This window comes from Hypanus sabinus, chromosome 20 (genome assembly GCF_030144855.1).
Source record: "Hypanus sabinus isolate sHypSab1 chromosome 20, sHypSab1.hap1, whole genome shotgun sequence".
Classification (NCBI taxonomy): Eukaryota; Metazoa; Chordata; class Chondrichthyes; order Myliobatiformes; family Dasyatidae; genus Hypanus; species Hypanus sabinus.
The window spans coordinates 21,471,296-21,493,146 of NC_082725.1; the positions used below are offsets into that span (position 1 = coordinate 21,471,296).

General features: G+C 36.7%; 1 protein-coding gene across 4 annotated transcripts in view; it reads right to left on the bottom strand.

The window, feature by feature from the left end:
- The window catches only part of relch (RAB11 binding and LisH domain, coiled-coil and HEAT repeat containing), a 114,802-nt gene that overhangs the window by 57,694 nt on the left and 35,257 nt on the right, over positions 1-21,851 (bottom strand). For all 4 annotated transcript variants that reach the window (XR_009506996.1, XR_009506997.1, XM_059945226.1 and 1 more), the window contains exons 6-10: positions 19,146-19,343; positions 18,416-18,507; positions 17,578-17,907; positions 14,044-14,119; positions 10,514-10,609 (exon numbers count right to left, since the gene is read on the bottom strand). Coding sequence is in view for 2 of the 4 variants with exons in the window: in XM_059945226.1 (XP_059801209.1) it covers positions 10,514-10,609; positions 14,044-14,119; positions 17,578-17,907; positions 18,416-18,507; positions 19,146-19,343 (792 nt within the window). In the remaining 2 variants the exon portion in view is untranslated. The remainder of the gene's footprint in view (positions 1-10,513; positions 10,610-14,043; positions 14,120-17,577; positions 17,908-18,415; positions 18,508-19,145; positions 19,344-21,851) is intronic.

The following is a 21,851-nucleotide window of genomic DNA, read 5'->3' on the forward strand; positions in this document are numbered from 1 at the left end:
CGGTTCTCAAACCATTGAAATCTTAAAAGCTTAATTTTCTATTCAATTTAACATATGCTTTGTTAATACAAGGTGCTCTCAATGCTTTTAGTTTTGGTGCTATTGTAGTGGCACTGCATTATACTTGCCTAAATAACACAATATTCCCTACTTCCTCCTCTTCTCCCTCCTTCTATGGTGTAGAGGCCAAAAGCAAATTTGTTTTTGTAATCATGGATTTCAATAAGTAACCCTTTAGTGTTTAGATCTTGAGGAAAAAAGAACTTTATATGAGTCTTCAAAGTTTTAACTAATGGCCACTATTAAGATCAATACAATCAGCTCACTCATCTTACTTCCAAAAAATATAGGAATGATTGAGGACTGCGTATTATGACCACATTTAACAGATGCAAAACTAATTTGTATAAAATATACTTCTATTGACCTTTTAATTCAACTGCTTCTGAAGTGTGCTGCTAAGTCAGCACAATAAAATGACTTGGCAGTTACTCAACCAGTTGTCAAATTTGATAACCCTAATACATCAACTTGTCACAAAACTATGGGTGATTTCTTGCAAAGGCACTGTTCGTTAGGCATAGCTGCTGCTTCAAACATTTAATAATAGTAACTCATTTAGAGAGCACTTTTCATACAAACTATGTACTTAACAATTCTAATAGTCTTCCAGGTTTGCAGAAGCCTTGGCTTCATTATCAGTCTGGGCAAAAACAGAGGCCTTATTTCAGCCTGCTCCTGCATCCGCTGTGCCAGCTTTCATCACCATCAAAGGCAAAACACTGAGGGTAGGAAAGGAATTTAAGTACCCCAGCAGTGTCATCTCCTATGATGGCTCCATAAGATCATAACACATAAGAGCAGAATTAGGCCATTCAGCCCATCGAGTCGGCTCCAACATTCCATCATGGCTGATCCCAGATCCCACTCAACCCCATACACCTGCCTTATCACCATATTCCTTGGATAAAGAAATCAACATCGTGACCTGCAAGGCTAGTCAGAGCCTAGGCCGCCTGTGATTACGTGCACTAAGCCAGCACAACATCCAGATGTCCACTGAGAACAAATTGTACAGGAATGTTGCCACTAGCTTACAGAATGGTCATGAAATGTGAACCACATGCAAAAGGCAATTCAAACTGGAGTGCTTCCACATGTACATTTACTGGCATGACTGTATCACAAACCTGGAACCCCTCAACAGGGCAAAGACTAGTATTGAAGTCATGATCCTGAAAGTACAACTTCTTTGAACTGGACAAGTTATACATATGGAGGACACCAGACACTCAGCAGCTGCTGTATGGTCAATTATCACGGAGAATCAGAAACTGTGGTAGACCTCGTAAGAGAAAGGATTGTGAAAGCTCGCACTGCTTTTAGTGGGCTTGTTCCCTGATATCTGGAACATGGAGTACGAGACAGAACTGGTTGGTGTACCTTTATTAAACTTGCTCACAACAACTTAGAAGATAGGTGCCACACAGAGCTGGAGACTGCCCGACAGGAAAGGAAAGCAGAAGCAAAAGCTGTGCCTACATAATCAGGACATCTCCCTTGTGCCCACAGTGAATGTCGATGCTGTTCAAGAATTAGCCTCTACAGTCACCTCCAAACACATATCAGATGAGCTGCATAAACCCAATCATTACCGTTGAAATCAATGGATAGCCAACAGTCACTCTTCCAAGATGTTCTCTCACCATTTCCCAAAAGACACTTGAAACAAGATTTTTAAATTGATAGTTCTGTCCTTGAAAATGACACTAAAAGGAAGAGGCTTATTTTTTGTTTTGGGAGGCAACAAGAACTGGCATACTTTTGTTTTATATAGGTACCACCAATTACAAATTTGATAGCATGTAAACAAATTATGCTTATTCTTTATATCTGAATCAACAACTTGACCCACAAAATGATTTGACTAATTTCTATTGCAAGATAAAAATATTGTGTATAACCTAGTAGCAATCTGCTACTCACTTAAAATTTGAAAAAATTCTTAAACGCAGCTCTGTAAATTGCAATCTAATTAAAAGGCAATAAATTTATCCTGAGACTTTTCATAGCCAAGGATCAAAGTTCTTCTTGATCTTGGTACTGTACTGCTTCATAAGGAGCAAATGTTGTAAATCTTACATTTGGATATGCATTGAATTTATAAATGCACAAAGCTGGCTATACTATGAAAATTTGAATTTGACTGTCTTTGCAGGTTTGATAATTTGGGTGTCTGGCCCAGAAGCAAATATTATCAATTTCTCTCCAGAAAATTATACAGCATCTTCATAAGATGTGCAAATCTAAAATCAAGTCACTTGAGTAATATTTTAAAGAGTGATATTGGTCCACAATTATTATTTTACATGTAGTCTTTTAAATCAGAATACACATCTTAATATTTGTTGTTGTTCTACAGCAGTGCAGTGCAAGACATAAAAATTACTACAAGCTACGAAAAATAATTAGTGCAAGAGAAACAACTATTCTCTTTTCTGGCCCATGCAAGACCTGTTTGGGAGCCGTAGACCAGTCAAGTGCACGCAAATCATTTTAAGCAACATTCCCTCAAAACACTTTGTATGTTGAAGGACCTCAGCAGAAGTGTCTCTGTCTTGCTCAGCAAACTGCCTAGTGCTTGGCTGGCCTTCTATATAGAAAGAATTTGCTTCACACCTATATATAAAAAAAAATTAAGGCTTGGCACTGCAGATTTTCAGCTTGGTGTAGACACAGGTGAGGGTGAGGATTTCTGTGTCTGAATTCAGCCAAGAGTCTGATTAGTTTTAGAACTTCAAATTTTATACAGGGAACCATCACTGGAGAAGATATTGCCCAGATACTTGAAGTAATCCACATTTTTCCACTTTGAACAGAAGATGTGTGGTGCAGAACATTGACTTTAACAGAAAATAGAACTGACTTCCAGTTTACCGATACTGACCATGTTTTGATGCTCAAGTTATAAACCTCAATTACCCAGGCAATAATGCAGGAACAATTACAATATTGCCTGCAGCTCAATAACATAATCAGCCCAAATAAGCTCCATTTAAGTCAGTGATAGGAATTATAAAGCCTGGTTCTTTTCAACAGGAAGAATAAACAGCCTCACTAATCAACCAGTTATTACAAATACATTAACAAATCTCATCCTGGATCACCTTTTGACCATCTGTTCAGCTTATTAGTCTTTTTTTATTCTTGGCAGGACAAAATCCCTTTTACTCAGTAATTTAGTTGGATAAACATCATCACCTCACCCGATCCCCACACACCCCTTAGCCTTCCTTTTCACACACAAAATTAGGTTTTAAAATTCCATATTATCTAATGCTTTTCACTCCTGATCCCCAGTCCTACCTCTTCTTCCAAGCTAATTATTCCAAATCACCAGATTTCCAGATGAAGCTGGAAAATAAATACTGGTAGAGCTGATACCGTGCAAAAAAACTGTTCAATGGTAGAACAGTGGACAGGGATTTTGTATGAAGCTTTATTAGGCTTAGCCAAGTACGTGTTTTATTATATTTAGGATTTCATTATTTTATTTACCATTCAAGACAAACTAATGATCTAATCAGCTCCCAATCTAAACAAATGAAAGTTACTTATTTAAATTCTGGGTATCCTGAGATTGATTTTGTGGCTCTGTGAATAGTTGACAAGGTTAAGCCAGGTTGCACAGATTTACTGCAATTCAGGGTGGTACAACTGCACCCTAGTAGAGTTACTGCCTCTGGTGATCCCAGTTCAGTCTTGACACTTTCAGTGTAAGTTTTACACATTCTCCATGAAAATGTTTTTTTTTCTTCTACAGTTGATGGTCAATGTTTTAGAGGTATAAATTTTTTAAAAAGGAGAAATTGCTCCCATTTATTTTCTACCACTTGGATTTTGTGGTGGAAGAGTGCAAAACTTGGCCAAAACCATTAGTACTGGTGCCATCTGGTGGTAAACAACATAGCTACATGAATAGAGAAAATACTTCTGAGTAATACCTTTTTGAAAAATAGTCAATTGAAAGAGTGCAGGTGTATTAATAGAAATAACATCCAATAGATGGGGAAGTCTGTCAGGCTGGCATCATTGAAGTCCTAAGTGTGCAGGCTTATCAGAGCTTCACTCTTATCATCTTTCAAATCAAAGAAAAATTCAAATCCTCCTGTACTTTACAGAGCACTGTGAATGTGTTCCTAACCCCAACCCACCAATGATCTTATGGACACGTTGAAAGTTATGAGGAGCAGAGATACGGTGGATGGTAACAATCTTTACCGCAGGGGAGTCCAAAACCACTGGGTATAATATGGGGTGAGAAAGGAAAATTTACAGTACTGTACAAAAGTTTTGGGCACATATACAGTGTCTTAAAAAATATTCAGCCCCTAGACTTTTATTCACATGAATGAGTATTATAGCCAGGGATTTTGATCAATTTAACTCAGGAATTTTTATTTGTGAATCATATGCTTTTTCTCCCCCCCATAGTAGACCCCAAAATACAGGGAACATTGTAAAGCATTAAAAATTCAAAAACTGAAATCTCAACAGATCAAAAATATTCATCTCCCTTTGCTCAGCACTTAGTTGAACCACATCTTGCAGCTATTACAGCCAGCAGTCTTTTTGGATAAGTCTCTATTAGCTTTGCAAGATTTGCCTATTTCTACTTGTAAAATTGCTCAAGTTGTGCCAGGTTAGTTGGGGAGTGGCGGTGGACAGCAGTCTTTAGGTCTTGCCAGAGATGTTCGATTGGGTTAAGGTCAGGACTCTGACTGGGCCACTCAAGTACATCAATTTTCTTCAATCAAACCTACTCCCTCTTTGCTCTGGTAGTGTCCTTTGGGTCGTCTTGCTTAAAGACAAACTTCCTCCCCACTTTAAGCTTTCTGGCAGAAGCTAGCAGGTTTTTATCCAGGATCTCTCTGTATTTAGCAACATTCATCTTCCTATCGGCCTTGACCAGATTTCCAGTCTCTGCTGCCGAAAAGCAACCCCACAGAATGATACTACCTCCACCATACTTTACAGTAGGGATGGTGTTTCCTGGTTGATGTGCAGTATTAAATTTATGCCACAAGTACCACTAAAAAAAATCCTTGCCCTTAAAGACTTTGTAAAGCTTGACTTAGAAAATACTGTAAAATGTGTAAGGTCTTGTGGTTGGATGAGAATGAAGTGGAATTTTTGACCTCAACACTAAGCAATCCGTGTGGTGTAAATCTAATACTGTGCATAGGCTAGGTAACACAATCCATACTGTAGAATATAGTGGAGGTAGCATCATGCTACAGAGGTGCTTTTCAGCAGTAGGGACTAGAAATCTGGTCAGGATTGATAGGAAGATGAATACTGCTAAATATTGAGAGATCCTGGATAAAAACCTGCTTGCCTCTGCCATTAAGCTGGCGATAAAGTTCATCTTTCAGGAAAACAACCCAAAGCACACTGCCAGAACGACTATGGAGTGGCTTCAAATAAAGAAAATTGATGTCCTTGAGTGGCCCAAAGTCCTAATCATAACCTGATTGAACATCTCTGGCAAGACCTGAAGATTGCTATCAACTGTTGCTGCCAGCTAATTTAGTGCAGGTTGAGTAATCTTGCAAATTGGAATGAGCAAATCTTGAGATCTTGCCAGAGATGTTATATGAGATTTATCCTAAAAGACTACTGGCTGAAATAGCTGGGAGAAGCGGTTCAATTGAGTACTGAGCAAAGGAGAATGAAAACTTTTGAGCTGGTGACATATCAGTTTTTGAATTATTAGTTTTTCATGTTTTACAGTTTTCCCTATTTTTGGGGTCTACTGTGGGGGGGGGGGAAGCATGTGATTCACAAGTAAAATTTATCAGTTAAATTGATCACAAATACCTGGTTGTAATGCTCATTTATGTGAAAAAAGGGTTGGGGCCTGAATAATTTTTCAAGACACTGTATATAGCCAGGTTGCCCAAGAATTTTGCACAGTACTGTAAAAACAACCTGAGGGACAACTTCATATGGAAGCTGCCAGTCAAAGTGGCTGAGGCAGATACAATAATATCATTTAAGCAACACTTGGAAACGTATATTGAGGAGCAGGCTTAAGAGGGATATTGGCTGAGCAAAGGCAATTGGGATTAGTTGGGGGGGCACTGTGGTCAGCAGCAGATTGGTTGGGCCAAAGGGTCTTAATTTGTTTGGTATTGCTCTATTACTCTAGCTCTTGATGTTATGGATATTTTTTTTTAAAGAACTAGGGCTCTGTTACAACTGCATTCATATTTAATAAATTATTTTCCTGACTATTGAAGTCCCCAAGTTTCTTCAAATTTAATTGATGAATCGAAAATAGTACTTCTAATTTTTTCTAAACTCAGACAAGAGATAGTTAGAGAAAACCACAGAAATGTGGTAGGAGGGTTTACTTCTTTCCATTTTTGTAATATAGACCTTCTGGCCATTAATGTTACAAAGGCGATCATTCGTCTAATTGAAGGGGAAAGTCGACTACCATCCTCATTTGGTATACCAAAAATTGCAGTAATAAAATGAGGTTACAAATCAATATTCCAAATTGAGGAAATGGTAGCAAATATGTCCTTCCAATAGTTATGTAAAGTGGGGACCGTTCATTCGACACTTTCATATGAATTAATTTGGCCTCTTCCAGACCTTTTCTCTTTTTATTCTTGTTCTGATATGGAGTTCCGGAGTTTTTGACACTATCATACTCATATAAACTGGCATTATTGCCCATGTTAGTTTAGGTTTTTTTTAATATACATTTCTTCGTGCATTTTTACTTTTTTTTTTCTTTTGATGACTATTTTTATTCTTTTTCATGTTCAATCAAAATAGGTTTGATTGTTTATTATAAGTTTTTTTGGTTGATATTTAATAAGATATTGTTATCCTATTATAAATTTAACTTTAAATCTAATGCATTTATAACCTATTTATATTATGTTATGTTTCTCTTTATATATATGAAATTCAATAAAAAGATTGAAAAAGAAAGACTATTGAAGTCACTTGTTATCTCCAATTGTGGCTCATGAATATCTCCCTCTGTAAGATGAACAGAAAAATCCTACAATGGGAGCCAGTGATCTGCACTGAATAATTCTATGAAATGTCTCTGTGTGTGCATGTGACCATGCAGCAGATGATGAGTGCTGCTTCTGATGATCATGTATTGTGCTGGTTAAGCCATGTTAATCAAAATAAACTAAGGTCCCAACTGAGAACCAAAGTCATCGTTATGCACCACTCACACACTATCCAGTGATATTACACTAAGCAATTAAAGAAAAAGATGCTGCAAAAGAAAAACTGAAATAGCTTCATAAACTTTGAGAGAATTAGTTTTAATCTTATGTCAGAATGTATTGGTAAAGTTACAGCTAAAAATTCCTACATCTTGCACTGTGCTCTTCATCATTGTGCACTGATGAGTCCAGGTATTTGCTACAGTCAGTCTCTAACTGTTGTCCAGTTGTCCACTCACATAAAGCTAACACAGCTTCAGTTTATGGTTAATGATCAGTTGGCGGTGGTTGTGCTTCATTGATGTTTCTTGCTTCTGTTCAAAGGATGGGCAACAGGATGCAATCATCATCTTTGAAACCAGTTGATGCAGAAAATCACAATACTGTGTGAGCACTTCAGCAAGAGTGGATACTACATTCATAGTTTTAAAAACCTTTTACTGCAAACATGTCAATTTAACTTTGAGTAACCTGCATTTACTTGGTTATTACTAACTACAGGTGAAACCAGTGTCATTGATCACACTGTGCAGCCTCAGCCCTGTAAAGACATACACATTTAAGATCAGCATTTCAATTAATGCATATCTCAGCATGCTCACCCTTTCAGTTCCTCTTTACCAAGTCTTACCATTTGGTGAATTTCATCTTCATATTCCTCCCCACAAAGCATATCACCTCATTTGTCCAAATTAAACCAACTGATTGTTGGCAGCAACTGAAGGCAGCATCTGTGGAGGGAGAAACAGAGTTAAAGTTTCAGGTCAATATGAAACCTTAACCGTTTCTTCACAGATGCTGCCAAACTTGCTGAGTAGTTTCAGCATTTTTTTATTTTCGTTTCGCATTTCTAGCATCTGTTTTCTTTTGTTCTTTGACTTCAAGTACTGGATTATTGTTAGGAATTCATGTGCTCTGTTGACAGTCCTTATTCTGGTTAAACCACACTCCTTAATTTAGTGTAGCCTATAATTCAATTTGTAGTCTATGACAAGACAGATCATTTACCTGCATTAAAAGCAGTCAGCACTACTGCAGAACATTATTATTATACCTGTTACTTTCTGCCCCACAACCAACTTCTAGTCAAGATTTACATTTTCTTTCTCATAAATATTACTAACAAACTTCTTGTGGAGGAAACAAACATGTTGAAAGTGTACATATGCCTCTGCATACCTTTACATTTATTTTATTTAAATCATATGATTTCTCCAAGAAAGCTATTCCATGACAAATATTTGGGCATTTGGCCTCCACTTGATTCATTTTCCTCTTTTCATGACATTTAACCCTATTAAATTCTGCACAACTATTTCTAGATCCAAGATAACTTGGAGACTGCCACGGGAGCCTCTGCAACTATAAATCTTAATACCATTAGCAATCTGGAATGCTCGTGTGTCCATTGTGTCCACACAAATGCATGTGTCCATTGTCTTTTCAGGTTATTTTGAACCTTTTATGTACTATAGTTATCACATTCAAGTGCTCCAACTCTCAAATACTTTTTATCTCATTATGAAATATGCCTCTGTAAAGCACTAAACCCTTTATTGTTTCTGCATTACATTTTCCTCTTGCTTTAATTTGGTTTTCTCATGATCACATGATGGAACGCAAGTAGGAGATGGAACGTTAGTAAGCCATCAGGGCCCTCATACCTGCCCTGCCAATTATGATGATCATGGATAATCTGTGCTGGCCTAATTATTTTTTTGTGCCATTTACTCACATCCTTCAAATTCTTGACCTTTCAGATACTAATCTATCTCCTCCTTAAATGTATCTAATAATCTACATCTACTAGCACTAGGGCAGAGAATTCTTAAGATTTACTATCCCCGAAAAAAGAAATTTCTGTACACCTCAGTTTTAAATGTTTGACCCCTTATTTTGTAACTCTCCTGGATTATTGGTGATACACCAACCCAGTTAATGTTTTTGCTTTGACACCTGGCGTTAACAAGTACCAACACACTAAAGTTCCAAGGAAAATCAGGAGACAAATAAGCCACTTACAAAAAAAGCATTCAATCTAGAGCAGGGGTTCCCAACCATTTTTATGCTATAGACCAATACCATCAAGCAAGGGCTCTGTGGACTCCAGGTTGGGAACATCTAGAGAGCTATTTATTGTTATCTCTAAAGACATTTCTGTAATATGTTATACACTAAGCTATGCTTCTCTTGAAGAGTTTCAGACTTAAGATTTAAAAAAAATAACGTGAACTGAAAGGAACAAAAGCTAGTTTAGAAATGCACTTTTGTACATAAACATTGTCTAGATGCAATGATCTGACACTTCCATATTTGTGCTGAGCACGCAGCTTGTCAGCCTGTGCAGGTGAACTAAGTCACAATCTTCCACCGGTAAAAAGAATAGTACGGCTTCTATTTTTAAACCCTTAAAATCTTCCTGCCCTATCCAACTAAACACCTCTCTAACAAGTGGAGTAACTTGATGAATAATAATTGTAACGGTATAGATAGAAGATAATTGTTAAGGTGAAAGCAATGATGGATAAGACAAAGGTGCAGAATTGCAATTTGAGGTTGAACAGGATGCTCAAGTTATTTAGGCTAATTAAGGATTGTAAGGATATGGATTCAATGCTGGGAAAACGAGAAGAATAAAGATGACTGAAATAAATCAAAGGGAATCAATTCTCGCTCTTACAACAATTATAATACTCCTACAACATTATTAACCAAGACCGTTTCTGATTCATTCCAGACAATGGCTAAATACACCTTTCCCAACTATTTAATATCCATTGTAGATACCTAGATTTTTGTGCACATTTTATATTGTCTGATTAATTTTATCATACAAAATGATTTAATCGGCAAATGCATTTTATTCTAGAAGTTAGATTTGTATTTTTTTTTAAGTAAAGCAATCTATTAAAAGCTGAAGACAGTGAAATGAATTTATGCTTACAATTGCAAACATCACAATATTAATAGAATTAAATAGGTTAGCCTGCTTAAGAGTTATAGCAACACAGAAGAGCAGCAACATCAGATAAAATCTTTTTAATACCTTGTGGTCTTATCAACTCACCTGGCAGAGATGCACCATTCTCTAGGATCAGAGATGCAAGTATAAATGTAAGAATATTGCAGAAAATGGCTAAATGTATTGTTTCAACAAAAAATTAAGATGTGCTCTAAAATTTGAAATATTTAAACTGAAAAAGAAAGTTATAGTGTATCAAAATTTTCCAGAAATATGATAAAGTGCATCTTACTTCTCGTTTTGCCAGTAGTACATTTGGTACTATGTGTGGAAGACATCGTCCCAACATCAGCATCACACACTGTTCACTATCTGCAATTCGTGAAACCTAGACAGAAAATAAATTTTATTATCACCACAGTCCTAATAGAAATATAAAGTTCTTGCAAATAAAAATAAACAATGGCCGCTATCATAAACAAAAGCATTATAAATTACACTTTCAGCTCTACTCATCGACTTCTCAATTTCCAATTAACACTAATTACTTGTGACATTAAGCTTCCAATTAAAGCTCCATGGGTTTTAGAACTATGTACTCATTGATTAAATGCATATAAAAGTCAATTTGTTTAACATGCTTCTTTTTCACAATTAGAAATTGTTAGAACCTTCATTTACTTTTAGTGTACATAACACAATCCAACAGTAGATCTTGTTGGCTGCACTCAGTGGGATCATAGCTAAGACATAAACCAACTTCCCCCTTGAATGAGGTCTTGCAGCAGTCCGAAGGAGAAATTATTCTGATTCAGTTTACAACTGAGACAATTTCCCCTGTCCAGATAGAGCAAATGTGGAAATCTTCATTGGCTGTGTGCAAATTTACAAGAATGATTGCTTCTTCAGTTCTTTTAGTTTAGGGAACGATCAACTTTAAGTACTAGATACAAGAGTTGTAACATGAAGTCATCGGAGTTCAAATTTCGTCAGTACATTGGGAAAATGATCTTGGAATTCTAAATAAACTGTGTTGATCTGCAAATTTATAACTCAATTATTTAAGTTAATAAGCTATGACAAATTGTCAAAGTTAACGTTAATTGAAAATTCCCCTTAATGTCAAGATTAATGTTCAGTGTAAACTCACCATAGAGTGTAATTTACATATAGATTACTGATCAGCTAGAAAATTAACATGCTCATAAATTATATCTGCACAGTAGCAGAGATTCTGCATCTTCTATACTTTTGCTCAATCAACTACATGGGCAGACCACGCAATGGAAATTTGAAAAACATGAATATTTTGTACGAAGCTTAACAGACAGACAGACATACTTTATTGATCCCGAGGGAAATTGGGTTTCGTTACAGTCGCACCAACCAAGAATAGTGTAGAGATATAGCAATATAAAACCATAAATAATTAAATAATAATAATAATAAGTAAACTATTCCAAGTGGAAATAAATCCAGGACCAGCCTATTGGCTCAGGGTGTCTGACATTCCGAGGGAGGAGTTGTAAAGTTTGATAGCCACAGGCAGGAATGACTTCCTATGACACTCAGTGTTGCATCTTGGTGGAATGAATCTCTGGCTGAATGTACTCCTGTGCCTAACCAGTACATTATGGAGTGGATGGGAGACATTGTCCAAGATGGCATGGATACTTTTAACTTGCACTGGACACTTATAAATTGTTTTCAACTGACATGTGGCTTGTGTTTTACTATTTATCGTTATGTTTATTATTTAGTGTTGTGTTTGTTATGTTATTATTGCACTGCTCCTGGGAAACGCTGTCTCATTCTGCCCTGCAGAGCTGATGTACGGTTAGAATGACAATAAAGTTTTTGAATCTTGAACTTGGACTTTGCACAATCTTCCTTGCAATCAATTAAAATCATATTTCCTGCATGCAAGGACAAAATATCAAATAAAACAGGCTGTGATCAGAGTTGATGGACATCAATCACATTCATTCTGTCATGGCCTTGTCCAGACCCAGCAAGTCAATGGCTCAGATTCTATGCAGATCAGCTGACCAAGGTATTCACTGACATCTTCAGCCTCTTCCTATTCCAATCCACAATTCTAACATGCTTTAAAAAGACCACTGTCATCCCAGTGCCAATGATGCAGAAAGACTTGGAATGACAAGAAGAATGAGCAAAGCAGCAGCAGATGAATAGTGTAAGGAAGTGTATGGTCATGTACTTTAGTTGAAGGAATAAGGGCACAGATTACTTTCTAAATGGGGAGCAAAAGCAAAAATTGGGGGTGCCAAGGGACTTGGGAATCCAAGTGCAAGATTTCCTCAAGGTTAACTTGCAGGTTGAGTTAGTATTAAAGAAGGGAAATGCAATGTTAGCATTCATTTCAAATTGACTTTGGCAAGACCACAGTTGGCCTGTTGTGAGTAGTTTTCATTAGTAAGGGTGTCAAAGGTTACAGGAAGAAGGCAGGAGAACAGGGCTGAAAGGTAAAACAAATCAGCCAATATCGAAGGATGAAGACTCGATGGGCCAATTGGCCTAATTCTACTTCTATGCCTTGTGGTAATTCTGCTCAATGGATGGGTCTTCTCTGTTGTCTCAGTGTTATCCTACCTTACTTGCTTCTGGAGTTGTGACTATTTACATTTCTCATTATCTCTTAGTGTTTTAACTTATTATTGATTGCAGCTTTGTTTATTTAATGTTTAAAAAATATTTAAATCAGCCTAATTAGTGTTTCTGAATAGACATTGAACAATGTTGTAAAGCATTTTGAGGCTTGACAAAAGTAGTGTTGCACCATAGCCACTAATGAGAGGAGGAGAGGGTGACAGACTTCAGGCTAAATCTAGCTTGATTCAGCCCCAAAATGTGATACAGCAGATTCCCTTAGTAACTGTTAAGGAGAGTTACCAACAAAAGATGCTTAAAAATAGAAAATTGGCTGAAAAACAGGAAGACAACATGTTGCACATAATGCATGCACAGTTGGAGAGAGATACAGTACAGAAATTGGCCCTTGGTTTATAAATTCAACAACAACTAAACAGCCATTTATGATAATCTTATTTACATTGTCCTGTCCATGTCAACTCCTCCTCCCTCCCAAAATTTCATCCCTCACCTACACATCATAACAACTCACACTGGACAATTAAACTATCAATCCACATCTTTGGGATCTGTTAAGTAACTCAAGCAGCTGGAGACAACCCACACGGTCACAGGGAAAACAAACCAACTTCCCAAAACTGTACCTAAAGTCAGAATTGAATACAGGTGTTGTGAGGCAGTGACTCTCCTCACTGTGCTACTGTTATTTCAAATTGATAATCCACAATGAAGCAATGATTTCTTCTTGGCATCTACAAACCTTTATAGGCTGTGTAGTTTTAGATGCAAAGTAAAACCTACATTTTAAAATAGTGATCAGATGATTCACTCAGGAGCCATCTTGTATCTTATTTTCAGAGAGCCAAGATGAGCAAGAAATAGGAAATTCAGCAGAGTAAAATTGTTGAAAGGAACGTAGCCATATGGATAACCCCAACCCCACATTCCTCATCCTCAATAGTTATAGAAGGCTGCTTGTGGGATTTTTACATCATTTGAATAACCTCTGCTAGTTTGGAGCCTGAAGCAGAGATGAAGCTACATGCAATGTGGTAGAAAATAAAAGCAAACATTAAAAGTATGCATGCACAGTTTTAGGGCATTAGGTTACATTCACTTGTTGACTGACTGTATCATAGAAAAATCTAAAACAGAAGGAAATTCAGTTTAGGTTTATATTAAGTGTGCTAATTTTATTCAGGAGGTTACCTCTGCACCTAAACGACTGTCAGTGGCCATCCGACAAAAAGATAGCAGTGCTTGATGAAAAGCTGGTGATAATGCCCTATAAAGAGAGCAGAAACATTTTGAAAGTTAAATAGTATTACAGTTCTTTTATTCAACTTAAATCTTTTATGTAGACAAATATGCTGTCTACATTTTATACACCTCTCAGCCCTGAAGCATCCCAGCTGAGAAACAGCCAAAACATTAGAGGTAGAGATGACAACATGATGGAAGAGAATCTAGTTGTCATAAAGAAACTACTTAGAAAAAAAATGAAAATTATTTTTGAAGTTGAAATGCTCTTTACACTTGTTTATAATAGTACAATCCCTTTCCCAAATTATTTTTTGTTTGCATACCCTGCTCAAAGGTTTTACATCGTGTTAGACCAATTTATTAACATATGCCTTTCTGGTCACCAAAGGATTAAAATAACCATTGAAATGAGGGAAAATGGACATGTTGTCAATTTGAACCAGTGTTAGGAGCTTGCAATATACAAATATGGCTAATTGTCTGTGAAGTTCCCTGGGCACATTAAGAAATGATAAGGAGATTAATGGCATTTTAATCAAAGGAGTAAACCTCCAGTACTGACTGAGCACAATAAACTAGTTTAACAGGAGACAAGATACAATACCCCACTACAACATTCTCTTAGCAACACTGACGAACTGGAAAGAAAGCTTGTTTTACTCCAATCCGAAGATCTTAAAGGCCTTATGAAAGGGTGGCAATAAATCAGAGATCATGTGATGACAGTAACACAGGAAATAAAGAATCTTCAATGGTATCCAAGAGCTCAACAGAACAGGCACAGCAGCTGGTCATTACAGAAACTGGTAATTTGAAGTTTAGTTTAAGACAATGAAATATCCTAATGATTTGCCCCATGGGGAGTTAAGTCCATCGATGAACTGTCAAATGCAAGCAATTCCACATTCCCCTATACTGTCCTGACGAAGGGTCTCGGCCCGAAACGTCGACAGCGCTTCTCCCTATAGATGCTGCCTGGCCTGCTGTGTTCCACCAGCATTTTGTGTGTGTTGTTGTTTGAATTTCCAGCATCTGCAGATTTCCTCGTGTTTTCCCTATACTTAACAGGATCAGTACCAACAACTGGGATGCCACACAATGAGTGAAGTAGAAATTCAATTCCTTACCAAACCCTGGAAAAGCACAAGAACCTGAGACTGCTGAAAGTCATCAGAAATTATCAAAATCTGGTACTAAAAAAACAACAAAGGGAAGCCACAAATCTGTCTTGAGACTGATCAGTCAGTGTCTTGATTTGGAATTTCAAGGAAACCACAAACTGTGACTTATTTGCCAATGGTTGATCTTTAAAACAAATGTAAATTCACTTAACACCTTCGGTTTTGTGCACCACTGAATTTGCAAGCCGTGGGTCTACATACAAGATACTCATCAGCGACTACTGTAATTGTTTAATGTGCATCTGCAGCATCATCTGCAGAAATCCAAGCCTACAAATTATTCTGTGTAAGAATGATATACTTAAAGGCAATAGTTTTGCTGACCACATTAAAATGTTCACTAAACCTGAGAATTCAAAGTAAACCACATTAAGTAATTGTAAGGTTATCTTTACCAGCCAACTGCAAGTTGCAAAAATCAAGGAACATTTTCAAAAATCAATGCACTCAACACACAAAGGGAGGATAATTTATTCTTCTTTCTTGGGGCCTCAGATGATTTTTTTTTAAATTGGAAAAGCATGTTAATACTACTTATACCTCTAAATAGTGGTATATGCTTGAAGAAACAGTTAACTTTAAAATATTGTATATTTATTTTATATTAAACTCCAGACCAAAATAACTCAGTCCATAAACATTTCTTTCGGATAATGATGAAAGCTCATTTCGGCCTCATGAAATTTACTGATTTTCACTTTCAATTATATTACAAATGGAAGCAAAACAAAATCCCACTTCTCTCCCTCAACTCAGCTTGGCTCTGTACTTCACCCACTATGAAAGACAATCTAATTACAATCCAACAGGCCAAGTGGCTAACACATGGCTAAAAAACAAAATTTTACTTTTCCTATCCCCACCCTTCTATCGATACACGGCTCGATAAAGCCCATTGCCATACTGAAGTATCAGTGACACACACAAATTTAAAACCGATGATCTCTTGTTGCTTAAATCTAAACAAATCTTGCATATTTTGTAGAAATTGTTTGGAAAAGGGTCAGAATAAAACTCAAAAGTAGACTTCAAATACAAATGATACATGTAAAATTTGTGATGACATTCAGAAAGATTTATAGTTCAGCTTCAAATTAAACTTGAATAAGAGCTTTATAAGAAGCCTTATCTAATAGGTGGTAAACCAATAAATATGTGGTAATTTTCCATAGGAAACAAATCTGCTCCACCATTTCATCATGACTGATCCAATTTTCCTCTAAGCCCCATTCTCCTGCCTCCACCCCGCATCCCTTCATGCCCTAACCAATCAAGAATCTATCAACCTCTGCCTTAAATATTTGTACATGAAGACTTGGCCTCCACAGCTGCCTGCGGCAAAAAAAAAATTCCACAGATTTCACCATTCTCTGGCTAAAGAAATTCATCCTCACCTCCTTCTAAAAGGATGTCCCTATATTCTGAGGTTGTATCCTCTGGTCTTTTGACTCTCCCATCATATTAAGAACTTTCACCATTCAATAGGGTTCAATGAGGTCAGCCCTCATTCTTCTGAATTTCAGTGAATATCGGCCCAGAGCATTCACCACGTTCTTCATATGACAAGCCATTCAATCCTGGAATCATTTTCACAAACCTCCTTTGAACCCTCTCCAGTTTCAGCACATCCTTTCTAAGAGGCCCAAAACTGCTCACCATACCTCAAGTGAGGCCCCATCAATGCTTTAAAAAGTCATTTATATTTTGGTCCTCTTGAAATAAATGCTAATATTGCATATGCCTTTCGCACCACAGATTCAACCTGCAAATTACCCATTAGGGAATCCTGCAAAAGGACTCCCAGGTCCCTTTACACCTCAGTTATTTTGTATTTTGTCTTCATTTAGAAAATAGTCAACCCCTTCATTTTTTCTACAAAACACAACTGTACACTTCCTGACACTGTATTCCATCTGCTATTTCTTTGCCCATTCTCCTGATCTGTCCAAGTCCTTCTGAAGCCTCTCCACTTCCTCAAAAACTGCCTGCTCCTCCACCTATCTTCGTATCATTTACAAACTTTGCAACAATCTATTTACATCATCCAAATTATTGACATACAACCTAAAAAGAAGTGGTCCCACCTCAGACCCCTGTGGAACACCACTAGTCACTGGCAGTCAACCAGAAAAAGCTCCCTTTATTCCCACTCTTTGCCTCCTGCCAATTACCCAGTTTTATCCATGCTAGAATAAAAGCAAATGGCTGTATGAAAATTCACTTTGACATGGAAATAATAATTGACCTCTGCTACCTCCTATTACTTTCTAATTACTCAGCATATACAACAGTGACTAACCTGTTTGGCTTATTGAACTGTATAGGTTCATGTGAATGGACTGTTGTTAATTCAGTTTCTTTTTTGTCATGTGGGGTTAGTGTTGTCATTGTACTTGGAGTGACAGAGTGAACTTTAGAATCTTTGTTAGTGTTTATCGGGCAAGAAGTGTTCATGTCCTCCTTCTCTGGATTGCAACGATCGTTTTCAAAGCTTCGCACATCCAGATACTCCCCACTATCTGCGGGTTTAATTTGAGGCACTTGTTCTAATGTACTTGGTGGAACTGTTGTCCTTTCAGGTGCAGCTGCTACAGCAGCCAAATTCTGTTGCTTGAGCACTTCTATTTCACTGTTAAAATTAAAAGAAATTCAGTTAAATTCACAATACTTTATGTTCCCTTTCTATTTCAAATTACTTCTAACGTTAGCCACCATTATAAAAATTATTTGGAACTAATGAATATTAATGTTTTACAACAAAATGAATATATAATAGCATGAGGATTAAACGCTCTTAGCTCATGGCAGAAACATACACTGAACCTCAACAGATATTTGAATTCAACTGGTATAATGAGGATAAAAATGAAAAATTTAAACTGAGACGAATTGAAACAACGACTGCTAAAAGACTCAAATGGGTTTTATTTGTTTTGAAGCAAATTTTATTCCTTTAAATTTGACGTGTAGATTAATAGATTAGCGGTTTAAGATATTGAGAAGAATTCCACAATTCAACGGAGGGCAGATTTTCACTGTCGATTTTCTTTTGTAATATTATCACCATAAACAACTGGGGTAGACTTAGAATGAATTGAGCAATGTAAATGTTACACTTTTTAAAAAGAATTACATACCTCTGGAGCTGTCTGATTTGTGATGCAAGGAAGAGTTTCTCATTATTTAATATACTGAGTTGATCTTGGAGTTCTTGCATTATTTTTGCCTGCTGGAGATAAGATTAAACAATATACATGCAGAATTAATTGATTTACACTTTGTAAAGAACTTATAGTAAAATATCTGCTTTAAGGAACTACTATCATTCTGAGCATAGGACATCACCATCACCCACGAGGACACAGTGGGAGTTGCAGGAATCCTTTCAAGGACATCTCAGCTAAAGAAAAAGCTTCATACTGGGTTTGAATGATCCATAATACAATTTTTTTTGTAATTATGTAATATTGTGAAAAAGGACATCTGTCACATTAATAGTCCCTTGTACGTTACTAAGGTTGCTTCAAATAGCACTTGCCAGGTCAAATTTTGATCACTGAGCCTACAACCGTTTTGGTCTGTATAATTTCTGCTACCTCTTGAGGAAAATAATGGAAATGCAAAACATTAGCTATAATTGCACCAACAAATAAAAAGAAAATATGAAATAATAATTTTTAAAATAGGTCCACAAGAAGGTTTCTAATTGTTATTATGCTTACAAACCCCAAAAGTAATTGGTAATTATACAAGGCTAGTGAAAAATTCATGTATTTGAGTCTGTGTTGCTAAAAAGTTCTAATTAACTCAAAATCTCAACAGCTATTTTCATAATAGACTGTTATCACACTTTTCCTTATCTTGTACCTCTTGTGGTTGTGGTTGCTGTAAAGCAGATAATTTGTTGTCAACAGGGAGCGGGTCCAAGTCCTTTGGCACCACTCCAATTGCTACATCTCTCCTTTCTTTTGATGCATTTGCATGGCTTCCGTACTCCCTGTACATTTGCAGCAAGTCTGGAGGCTTTGGAATGTTCAATCCAACATCGTCCCACAATTCAAAGTCCTGAAGGGTTGAAATAAGTTTATCCACTGCTAGTTAAAAATGAAATAAAATATCAAGTACAATTCAGAATACACATAAAGACTTAGCAACAAAGTAGGGAAATGCTGGTATATGATCTCTTGATTCTTTAATAGCGGGGGGGGGGGTGATATCAGAATCAGGTTTATTATCACTGACATGCTGTGAAATTTCTTTTTTTGCAACAGCAGTATAGTGCAATACCTAAAATATTACTATAAGTCACAATAAGAAAAAAAAAATAGGTAGTGCAAAAAAAAAGTAAAAAAATGAGGCAGTGTTCATGGTTCATTCAAAGATCTGATTTTGGAGGGGAAGAAACTGTTCCTAAAGCATTGAGTGTGCATCTTCAGGTTCCTGTATTTCTTCTCTAATGTTAGGAGATAGAGCCATTTTATCTTAATTTTAAAATAAAAACCTCAGAACAATCAGATTAGATTCACTGTAGTGGTTTGTTCTAGGCACCAACTAAATCACATGAGACAACATTAACAGATCATGAAATACTTGCTCATTAGTATCCTATTAAAAGGTGAACCCTAGGGTGCATTTGATTGGAGATGATTAACACATACTGACAGAAACTTTAGGATTACATATACTGGGATTCTCTTATGTTTTCTAACAGAAAATTAGCAGTCCATATCTAGACAGAGTCAATCAATTTTATCTGGATATGGAGAAAGATAATACATGTCTATCAAGCATTAGAACAAAAGCTTAAGTACTTCCACAAATACGTTGATATTTAGATTTCGTCCAATTGGCATCTTAGACAGGCCATTACATTTTAATTCATGCCTGTGTTAGAGGACAATGAATTTTCCAAGAATGGAATAGGTTTCTTGAACTATCAGATCCTATGCAATTGTGAATTTTAATCTGCACATGCTATCTCATAAATGGAATATATAAGGAAATTTAAATGAATGAGAGAAATGGGTTATTCTGCTGAGGTCTGATTTTAAATACAGCTCACTCAGTAAAGTAGTTTATTTTATTTTGTGTTGGCATCAACCAGGTTTCACCAGCACTGTTAACATTATTAATATTCATTTTAACATAATCTTTTTGAGAACCATCTCGAGTAATGGAGCAACAATGTTGTCTTAAGAAATTAATACCTTTATAACTAAAGATTTCAAGTCTGAAGAGCCATGGTTCAAGCCTATGCTTTAATAATTAAGAACCCAAGAGCAAAATATTGTATACGGTATATTCTAGCTCAGAATTGCAATACATGAATTGGAAATGACAGTGATTTCGGTACTTTCCAAAAAAAAAATGCTTTGTTTGTTCTTATGGGATCCACTCTAAAATTTGTGGGTGGAAACATCTTGGGAGACTTGCCTTCCCATTTTTTGGTCCAAAATCTACCACATTTAATTGTGAAATAAAATGCAATATAGATGTATAGCTTTGACCTGATTGTTGGTTGTCTCATTATTGCTGTACTGATTCAGCTGTTATTTATGTAGATACGCTGTGCAGTACCTTCACTAAACTGGGAAACGTACCAGTCCCTCTGATGCTACTTTTGGTCGCACACCGTGTACGCAACCCAATTATTCTTCCTGTGACTGCTTGGGTTTCTCTCCACATTTTGAAGATGCACCGGATGTTACGTTAACTGGCCACAATAATTAGCTCTTGGGTGGGTAGTTGAAGAATTGGAGGGTGGGGGGGGGGTAGAGATAGGGCTCAGAGGAATAATAGATGCCATGGGAATAAAGGGGGGGGAAGGAAATTGTTTTGATAACTCAGAGGGCTCAATGGCCTGCTTCTGTGGCATCATGAAATACCAGCAAGTGCTTGGCTTCTTATTAAATATTGCTGGAAATATGTGGCCAACAGGGTACGAGTTACAAAGGAATTCAATTTTCCGAGTGATTGTATCTGTGAGATCTGGTTGAAAGCATTACAATTTGCATGGTAGCAGTGCTACACGTGAAATCAATGAATGGACTCAGATGGAGCCTATTTGAAGATAGTAAATTCAAGACTTTTCTTCCAGATGCTCATGGACAACAAACACAAGAAAACTAATTAGATCAGTTATGTTATTGTCTCAATGTGGCTCTCCTACCAGAAGCCTTGTTCAGCAGTTTGTGAAGGTACTCCTGCTAATGTTGGCTATTGCAGTTTCTCTTCAACCTTTCCCACACAGAACCACATCGGTATGTCAGTTGAGAAGACAATTTTAAACACAAGGAAGCAGTCATGCCCATATTTTACCATGGGGCCAAAAACATGAGCCAATATGGACTTCTGTGGTTCTCTTAATTGGCCCTGTCTCCACTCCAGGATCAGGGCACTGCTTAATTTGCTCTTTTTGTCAATTAGTCTTTTTTTTTGTGTGGTTTGAAACAGCTTAATGCCCTTCAGATCTGTCACTTTAAGTGCCAAAGATACCACTAGTTATCTTGTCACCTCCTATTCATTTTTTTTATATATATTAAGTCGAAGCAAAATATTTCTTTGAATTGTTTC